This window comes from Eublepharis macularius, chromosome 19, assembly GCF_028583425.1.
Source record: "Eublepharis macularius isolate TG4126 chromosome 19, MPM_Emac_v1.0, whole genome shotgun sequence".
NCBI lineage: Eukaryota > Metazoa > Chordata > Lepidosauria > Squamata > Eublepharidae > Eublepharis > Eublepharis macularius.
The window spans coordinates 20968732-20978875 of NC_072808.1; the positions used below are offsets into that span (position 1 = coordinate 20968732).

The window sequence follows — 10144 nt, forward strand, 5'->3', positions numbered from 1 at the left end:
ATCTGACTTGCCTAGCACAATCTGCTGGGAGCGTCTCCTTCATAAGGGCAGGCTGCTGTTCTGCAGCACCCCATCATTTTGCAGGACTGCTTCCATCTAGCTTGTGCCCCCTGTTCATTTTTGGGGGGTTTCCACCGCAGGTGCTTTGGGAATGTCTTGTCAGACATGCTTACTAGATGCCTGCCATACATCTCAGCTATCTAAATGAGCTCTCTGGATGTAGGGGAAGGGGAAGATAATGTGAACCTCCTGCTAGCTTTCACCACCTTATCTGCGTCTTACTATTGCTTACACATGCCTTCCTGCCATGCCCAAGGAGGGATGGCCCTGAACTCTTCCCACGGGACAGACTGACACATTTCTGCTTAGAAGCTTCGTGCTAGAGCTAACGGTCCAGACTGGGGGAAAGGGGTGGATGAGGAGGAAGAGGAGGGTATAACTGTAGATGCTTTGCTTTGTACCTGCATTCCTGCCAATGACCTGTTGGAGTCATGAACTTGTGGTCCTCTAATAAATACCTTTAACTCATACAGCCTGGTCTGATGCAGTGAAGTATCTGGGGGCAGAACCTGACACGTCTCTGCCTATCCCCTTACCAAAATCCCAAAATAAAATACCACGGACTTTGGGAAGCTCCTTTCTACCCACTTCTCCGGTCCCTGCTGCAGTGTTATCCCATCTGATGGTAGCTTTAATCTCCCATGCCAACACTGTTCTCCGTGTCCAAACCGTCCTTTTGGCAGAAGAAAAAGGCAGCCATGGTCAGTAGAGGAAATCAGTCTCCTGGATTTATAGGTGCAATCCAGGAGAGTTTGTTCTAGGAAGGAGTGCTGCACCCTTTGAACCAAAACAGCAATACCCCTGCCCCTCCCCTTCATGGAGCCTGTCAGCACGCAAAGTTGGGACTTCATATTATACCTTTCCCTGCAAGCTAGAAGACTCATCCATTTCTGTTGGCATTTTTATTTAATTAATTAACTTGTATACCACATCTCTACCACCACATTTACTGCACAAGATTGTTTAGCATGTGCATAAAATCCAATATTGTTGAAGAGGAAATAAGACTGCCTTCCTTCACTGAGCAACAGTAGGAAGGACTCTGGAATATGTCCGGCACTAGGCAAGGCAAAAGCCATCAGCAAGTCCCCAAAATAGTGTCTTCTGAATTGGTTGGCTGTGTCTGCGTGTCCAAAACCATCTGTGAGATAGATCACTATTATCCCACGGGGGGTGAACAGGGGTTGAGGTTGATTGGCTTTCTTGAGAGAGCTCACGTCAGAGGTTTTAACCTAGAATTTTCTTACCACTGCTCATAGAAAATAAGATACTAGTTTGCTTTTCAATGCTCTAGCTATGCTAGTGTTCTTCTCGGGCGCTTCCAAGCAGTACCCAGGCCTTGTGGTTCTGAAGTGAAATCCCTTTGGGATTTGCTTTAAGATTGAAAAGTAACAAGCGACCTCCCAAAAATTAATTGTGTCGTATGCTTTTTGACAAAATCTGGGCTTAAATGTTATTAGACCCTCTTTGTCCTCAAATTCTGAAATGTGCTGTTTATTTATTTAAAATATCTGTATCTTGCTTTCCTCCTGGTGTTTCAGATTAGAAATGCTTCCCTATACAATGTTAACTTGCGTGGTGCATTAAAGTGGTCACCATATTTATTTCGTAAAATATTTATATCCTGCTTTTCTACTGATCATTGACACATGAAATGACTTACATTTAAGTTAAATAATACAATCTCACAAAGAAATATAAAGTGAATCAAATCACAGATTCCACTCACGAACCACCAAAACCATGACATATGAACAGATGCAGTTACACTCTACCCATGTATTTTATTTTGTAATTGGATTACAACAATTTATGATATTAAGAATGATATTTATTTTCTTCATTTATACCATGGCTCTTCCTCCAAAGGGGACCCAAAGTGGCTTATGTTGTTCTTCTCCATTTATCCTCACAACAACCCTCAGAGGTAGGATTTGACTCCAGGGGCACATTAGAAACACAATTTTCAAGGTATAAACTTCTGAGAGAGCTTTTTTCCTCTGGATAACTTCTTCAGTATCTAAGAAGTGTCAGACTGTGGCTTACCAAAAGTTGCAACTTAGCCAACCTCTTGCAATAAGACAAAAGTCCATTGATTTCAAAAGGCTTTACTGAAGGTTGTCAACAAATGGAGTGCACATTCCAAGATACATTGATCTTAGCTGATCTGTAGCATTGTTACGAATGCCAAGCAAAAGAATAGGTACAGAGTATGCAGTTTCCCTCAGGCCCCAACTTCCCCCTTAGTTCTCAAAACAAACGGCCCGAGGGTGAGAAAAGGAAAGCTTCTCAAGGACGACAGGAAGATGAAGGCATGCAGACGATAACAGTCTCTCTCCCTCCTCCAGGCTTCCAGCAGCAGTTGTCCCACCTGCAAGAAGCACACTTAACATACTGACAAAGTTAAAATGGAGTCTCTTTGGCTTAAACACAATCAGAACCTGACAAGAAGGAAGCTCTGACTCTTGAAACCTATCCTGAAAATCTTGTTGGTCTTTAAGGTGTTGCCAGATTAAACCCCTGGTGTTCTGCTGCAGACCCACCATGGCTACACACCTACAACTATACTCAGAGGAGGTTAGGCTGAGTGTGTGTGACTGGCCCAAGGTCACCCAGTGAGCTTCTATGGCAGAACAGGGTTTAAGCCTGTGTCCCCCAGATCCCAAGTCCAACAGTCGAACCACAGTGCTGGCTTCTCATATAGATAAAGCCACAGCCTGTAAAAAAAGACAGAAGGACATATACCAGAACTTTTTAAATAGGGGGATTATGATTTGTAAGGTCAGTTTTCACAAAAGAACTGTTTTTCAAACATGAGCTAGTCAGCCAAATACACAAGGTATTACTTTATCAAAAAGAGTCCAGTAGCACCTTTAAGACTAACCAATTTTATTGTAGCATAAGCTTTCAAGAATCAAGTTCTCTTCGTCAGATGCATGATACAGAGACTTTAGATACAGAGACTTTAGGTATTACTTTAGATTTCAAACAAGTTGCTATATTAAAGTTAGCTGCATCTGTTCAATTTCCTGACCTGCCTGGCCAATATCTTCCTTTTTCAAATGGTGGAGGAAGCTACAAGAGGCTCAGCCATACTAGACTTAATATTAACCAACAGGGAAGAATTGGTAGATGAGGTGAAGGTGGTGGGGACCTTAGGGGGAAGTGACCATGTCCTCCTTGAATTCCAGTTGCTGGGGGTGGGGGGAGGAAGTTCGTAGCCAGACTCATAAGTTAGATTTTTGTAGGGCCAACTTCGATGAACTCAGAGGCTTGATGAGAGTCATTCCGTGGGGGAGTGTGCTGGAAGGGAAAGGAGCGAGTGAAGGGTGGGCCGTTCTCAAACACGAGCTTTTGCAAGCTCAAGCCCTCACTATCCCAGCAAGATGGAAATATGGTAAGGGCTCCAAGAAACCGATGTGGATGAACAGAGAGCTCTAGAATAAGCTAAGGGAGAAAAAGGAAATGTTCAGGAAATGGGAGAGAAGGACAGACCTTTAAAGAGGAATATATGAGGGTTACTAGGTACTGCAGGTCAGCCATCAAAGAAGCCAAAGCTAAGTATGAGCTAGGTCTGGCCAGGGGGCCTCACTACAATAAGAAAAACTTCTATAGATATATGAAAAGCAAACACAAGGTAAAAGAGGCAATTGGACCACTGTTGGGAGTGGAAGGAGAAACTCTGATGGAGAACAAAGAAAAAGACAGGCTTAATTACTTTTTTGCCTGATGATACCAAATTGGGAGGAGTGGCAAATGTCCAAGAAGATAGAGTTAAAATTCAACAAGTCTTGTATACTCTGGAGAAGTGGGTGGTTGTGAACAGGATGCAATTCAACATAGATAAGTGCACAGTATTGCATCTGGGACACAAAAATGTGAAGCACAAATACAGGATGGGGGATACTGTCAGGCTGTGGAAGACAGGATATGGTAGACAGGGCTCTGCACCATTGCAACAAGAAATCCAAGCTCTTGGTTAAATGGTTTTATTCAGAAATCCAATCATTTCCATATATATGCCCATAGAATTATTCAGAAGCAAGAAAGCATCTAAGCAGTACATGCTTCCTTGATAGGAATAGAGACTTGAGGAAAGTAAAACTCTAAATACCCACTCATTTCTCCCCTCCAAGCTAGACCACAGGTTTGCGCGGGAAAGGGTCTTTTAATGCATGAGAGTAAACTGTAACATTTCAGACAGTCCAAGGTCACTTCTGTGAGCCTCAAAGAAAAAGAGATCAGACAGCTGTGTTCTCAGGCTGGAAGAGAAACGAAAGTGATGGTTAGAGCATTTGCAAAATGAAATCAAGATACAGCAGGGCTTTTTTTCAGCGGGAACACGGTGGAACGGAGTTCCAGAACCTCTTGAAAATGGTCACATGGCTGGTGGCCCCACCCCCTGATCTCCAGACAGAGGGGAGTTTAGATTGCCCTCTGCACCAGCGGCGCGGAGGGCAATCTCAACTCCCCTCTGTCTGGAGATCAGGGGGCGGGGCCACCAGCCATGTGACCATTTTCTCCTAAGGCAACCCACTGAGTTCCACCACCTCTTTTCCCAGAAAAAAAGCCCTGGCCAGGAGTAATGAGAAGGTAAGCACTGGGTCCCTCCTCACACCGGGAGGATATGAGGACACGGCAAGCCTATTTGTAGTTCCTTCTGTGTATAACGCCTTCTTTTGATCAAGTTGTGCAGAGAGCAGAGAACTCATACACGAGGAGTCCCCGATCCTGTTGAGTCTGAGGGCAACTTTGGAAGCTTAAGAATAGGGATGGAGAGCCGCCACAAAATGGCTGCCATACAGCGGCAGCGAAACACAGAATGGCTGCCTTAAGGATACAATCAACCACAAAATGGTTGCTGTGGGGTGCTGGGGCAAATGTTAAAATCATGGGGTGCTCCAAGTCAAGGATCATCCTATAACAGAGACAGATTCCAAATGGATACAGATGCTAAAGATGTGCCTGAGTACTTCTGGAGCAGTTCCTAATCATGAGATGGAGGAAAGCTAGAAACGGGTATTTGCTTTGGGGGAAAGGTGCTTTGAAGCAGCAGCAAATGAGCGCCAGAAAACCCATCAGCAAGCACCATGGTGCCATATTGGGGATCACTGCTGTGCATGATGCGCAGGGCTCCTCATGCGAGCCCAATGTTGCCTGAAGGGGTGCTGAGGATTCTGAGTTAGAAATCTCTAGTTTCCTTCCACATAGTGTCCCTTTCACATGGCAAGAGGATATAACTGTTACATGAGTTGACATCTGTGCATACCCCAAGTCACTTCCTAATCACGACTTGGCCAATCCATAGCTCAAGCCCTGAAGGAGGAAGTGGCCAAGATTTGATATGATATGATATATGATATAACCATCTTCAAATACTTGAAGGGCAGTCATATAGAGGATGGCGCAGAGTTGTTTTCTGTTGCCCCAGAAGGTCAGATCAGAACCAATGGGTTGAAATTAAATCAAAATTGTTTTTTGCTAAACATTAGGAAGAACTTCCTGACAGTGGAACAGGCGTCCTTGGGAGAAGGCTCTCCTCCTTTGGAGGTTTTTAAGCAAAGGCTAGACGGCCATCTGACAGCGATGTTTATTCTTTGAACCTAGGCAGATCCTGAGAGAGAGAACAGGAGGGGTTACATCAGTGTTTAGTTCTTGCAGCCCCTTCTTGCATGCCCAGGGTAATGCCAATCGCCACCTTGGAGTCAGGTAGCAATTTTCCCCAGGCCAGTTCGGCTAGGGATCCTGACAGTGTTTTGCCATCTTCTGGGAATGCAGTAAGGGTCACTGGGTGTAAGGAGGGGAAGGAGGTAACTGCATTTCCGGCATTATGCAAGTGGTTGGACTAGGGGTTGGATGACTCTCAAGGTCCTTCCAACCCTATGAGTCTATTAAGATGAAGGCAGGAGCCTGGGTACATGTGCCAGAGGGGCAGCATTGGGATGCCTGCTCTTGCAAGTTTGCATCAGTGAGTGCTGAGCTGTGCCAAAGAAAGGATGGGGAGTCTTTGGGAGCTGCTTTGCCTAGGCCCACCTCCCCCTCTCAAGTCTAGTCTTGCATGTTAATGTGCACCTGGAAAGGACAGGTAAGTGATGGACGTAATTTGTTACCTTCATTATGCTGATAGGGAGGGAAAGGTTATCTCTGAGTAGCTAGCATGGCAGATGCGAGGCACTCCCCCCACCCCACCCCCCAGCAAAAAGCCTGCCAATGTCCAAAAAGGTCTCCATCCCCTCCTTGCCAATAATTGGGTAGATAGCACAAAAGGATGTCCCCCAGCACCTTGAGGCTATAAAGAGGAGCAAGTCACCCTGTGAGAGGTAGGCAGGTGGGGCTGAGTAGCTGCTGGGGCTTGCTTTCTCATCCCGTCTCTGCACCCAGCCCGGCCATGCATAAGCTCCTCCTGGCACTGGCCCTTGGGGTGCTGTTGTCAGAGATGCGGCCAGAGAGTGAAGCCCGGACGCCTCCCTACGGTGTGAAGCTATGTGGCCGGGAGTTCATCCGTGCCGTCATCTTTACCTGCGGAGGATCCCGGTGGAGACGGGCAGGTGAGTGGTGGGCACAGGTGTGGGAAGAAGGACAGGGCAAAGGCTGGCAATGGAAGCATAGGCAAGATGCCAGAGTCGTTTTTACTCTGAATTGGCATTCATACTTATGTGGGGTTTGTCGGAGTGCCCTGTCTAGGTTTCCCTTTCTTTTGCTCAGACCTTTCCTAACAGTTTGATGCAGTATTTCAGGACAGACCACGTCCAAATCAAGTTTGCATGCCATGTGGATGGGAAGGTGCACATTTTTTCAGGTCCTGTCCACATCAGCACATTTGCCTTGCCTCAGTCTCCTGGAGCAGCCCTTTCCCCCCAACCACCGCAGCAGGCCGTTTAGTGATAGGTCATTTACCCACAATAAGATGGTGTGATATCTCAAGTACCAAATCTAACTGAGATATTGCTACAGTTTAAAAATCGGAAATTAACATACAGCTGAAACTGAGTTCCCAACCTGCCAGCACCTTTCCTGGCTAGGGTTCCCAGGTGCCTGCTGGTGGTGCACCCTTGCCCGCTGATCTGTCAGCAATAGAAGGTTGCCAGCCACCAGGAGGCTGCTTGCCACAAGGAGCACACACAGCATGTGCGCTCCCAGCGGGCTCCCGGAAGTGATATCATCGCGCCAGCCATGGGAGCTCTCCCGTGTCTCATATGGGGCTGATTTTGGCCCCAAACGGGCCAAATTGGCACACATGGAAGGCAGGAGTGCTTCTGTGGCTGGAGTGCATTTTAGGGGAGCAAGGAGAGCCTGCCGGCAGCAACGAGAGGAAGCGTGCTCCCCTTGCTCAAGAGAAAAGCACGCTGGTGGCAGTGAGAGGGACAGGGAGCTGATCTCGCCAGCCGCTCCCTCTCCCTCTCCCCACTGCCAGTGTACTCAGCCCCCAAGTGCATTTAGGGGAGCAAGGGGAGCACGTTGGTAGCAGCGAGAGGGAGCTGAGCAGACTAGATGAGATGCCAAGGGAAAGAACCTCTGCCAGGGAGTGGGGAGGGATTCTCCTTCTCCCTGACAGAGGTTCTTTCTCACTACATTTTCCATGGAAACTTGCAGTAAATTGATGAGTGTCCTCCATGCATAAGGCGTCTCGTCTGTTTTGGCTCTAAGCGGGTGCTGCATTTTACCTGTAGCACACACATACATGAATGGATGTGCATAAATGCTAAAGGCCCAGATGAGACAAAGATCATGTGCCATGTTCTGCCCATAACATGGAGACTCGCACAGTCTTGGTGTGCCTCACGACTGTGCACAGAAGGAAGGGGGCCAGAACCATTTGACCTCTGGTTGGTCTCAATAAATGTCCCTGCTCCAGAGTCTCTCAGTTTGATGCTCTGGAGACACTCTGGGGTGAAACAGAACAATTCCTGGTAGCTGACGAGAGAGATAAATCTGTAAATGAAGAACTGTGGGATAGTTGCAGGTGGAGTGTCCATCCATTGAACCTGGCAGGGTAGGGTTATGCTTCTTTTTCAAAATGGCATGGGGCAGTGCCATTCCCTTTTCAAAGGGTCCCCCCCCCCACTTCCTTGCCAAGTCATGTTGTTGTGTTGTAGTGCAGCTCAGTTGGGAAAGGGAGTGGGGGTGTCTGGCCCATGGGGATTTTGTCACAAATGTTGTTCCTCCTGCACTGTGGAGGGAAGGGGAGGACTGAGGACAGCTGCAGCAAGCAGCACAAGGACGGCCATGGCCTGGGTGCCTTTCCACACGGGCACCCATCTAGACGCAGCCAGGGCTGAAACTGCGAAACCTCAGGGGAAACCCAGCACTCCAGGAACACTAGAAAGCCACACATTTCTAAGTACATAGGGGCACTCAAGTGAACCTCATTTCACGTGTCTCCCCTCCAACTTTCCATGCACTCAATCACACTTCAATTTGCTCTGCATCACATGTTTGATATCAGTTCCTCCTCAACTGCTAAAAGTATCCCAGTTTCCCCCACATCCATTTATTGCAATGCAGATCTTGACACTTTCTCACACCTTAAAGAAATGCAAATTGGCAATTTAAAGGAGCCTATAGTACTTGTTCTCGCATTAAAAACAGTGCGGAATTGGCGCTTTGCCCTCTAGAATCACTTGCAGATGCAGTCACGGAAAGGGAACTCCCGTGAAAGCAGCATTTACGTGCACCAAGCAAGAACAGCCTGCACGTGAATTGAGGATTAGACATACAATCCTGTTCTTGAGCGTCTCTAGGTACTTAGTAAAGTGTAGAGAGACTCTAAATTAATAGTCTTAATATGGAATAAGGGGCATCTTGGGATTCACACATTTTTGTACTTCATAAAGAAGTCTGCCCCACTTCACAGCGGTGCATATTTTCAGATTGTTTCCATACTGGCTAAATCAAATTCAGCTCAGCACTGACCTGTGAGAAAACTGTATAGAGAAAAGCGGGAACAGCTTAGTCCAGCGACCCCAAAATTCTTCCCTGCACAATTCAACACGGAACATTCTCTGGATGATTGAAAAATTGACATTATCAATACATTTTATTCTGTTTTTTCATTTGCTTTTCATTAGCTGTATTTAAAAGTATCTGATAGCTGGCTTATAATAACGTTTACTAAATTAATTCAGCCAATCAGAAAAAAAACTCCTTTTGAACAGGAAAGGGAAAAAATCTGCCACATTTAGAATTTGTTCCCGATCCCATTCCAGCTGGAATACAGGCAATCCCCGTTGAGCCTCATGCAGAATCTGGTGCTGGTACTTCGGCTGGGCTTTGGACTAAGCCCTAGACATAACCCAACTGCTCCAGTTTGCTGATTCATAGACGTCACTCCCACTTCCCCGTGTTGATTTCTCCTTGCAGATCTTGGTGCCCTCCCAGGAGCTGATTCCACTGAAGCCTTTGTTGCAACTTCTTCCTCCAATGAATGGGACTCAATCCGCATCCCCCCAAAGGACCCTTCAGATTACTTTGGGAGCTGGAGGGGCCACAGTCCCTCAGAAGACATCTGGGCCTTGGACCGCGGTGCTCGTGACGTTATGGCAGGGCTGAGCAATGCCTGCTGTAAGTGGGGTTGCAGCAAGAGTGAGATCAGCTCCCTGTGTTAGTGTGCGTGTTTGTGTTTGCGTGTGATGAAAAGGAGAGGCATTTCCAAATAACCGTCAGCTTAGAACATCAGTCACTACAATGTATGCACGAACCTATTGATTAGATGTCCACTCTCATTAGCAACAGATTCCTAAGAGTCCTAGCAATCTTTCGTCACTCTTGCTAACAGCAGCCTGTCAGGAACAAATAACGCAGTCCTGCAGGCTGCACCAGTATCACTACACATCAGTCCCTGCCAAATACTTACATTGATATATTCCAACTGTTTTGCTCTGGAGCTGTTCTCGCCACAGAAAGGCGGCTGAGTGTCAGACACTGGCACGGGGAAGGATTCGCTAGGGAGGTAGAAGTCCCAGGGAGCCCCTGAAGCACTTGCCCGTGTCTCTCACCGGTCATCTCGTGAATAGATGTCGCTGGGCTTCACTCTGGCATCACAAACAACCGTCCTTCAGTTGCTGCCACTTTGTTCTTTTTGAGA

At 46.9% G+C, this 10144-nt stretch overlaps 1 protein-coding gene across 1 annotated transcript; it reads left to right on the forward strand.

Annotated features, from left to right (window-relative positions):
- The first annotated feature begins 6448 nt into the window (after window positions 1–6448).
- Window positions 6449–9665, forward strand: RLN3 (relaxin 3). Its single transcript, XM_055003923.1, has 2 exons — window positions 6449–6608; window positions 9421–9665. The coding sequence occupies exons 1-2, from the start codon at window positions 6449–6451 to the stop codon at window positions 9663–9665; spliced, it is 405 nt and encodes a 134-aa protein (XP_054859898.1).
- The last annotated feature ends 479 nt before the right edge of the window (window positions 9666–10144 follow it).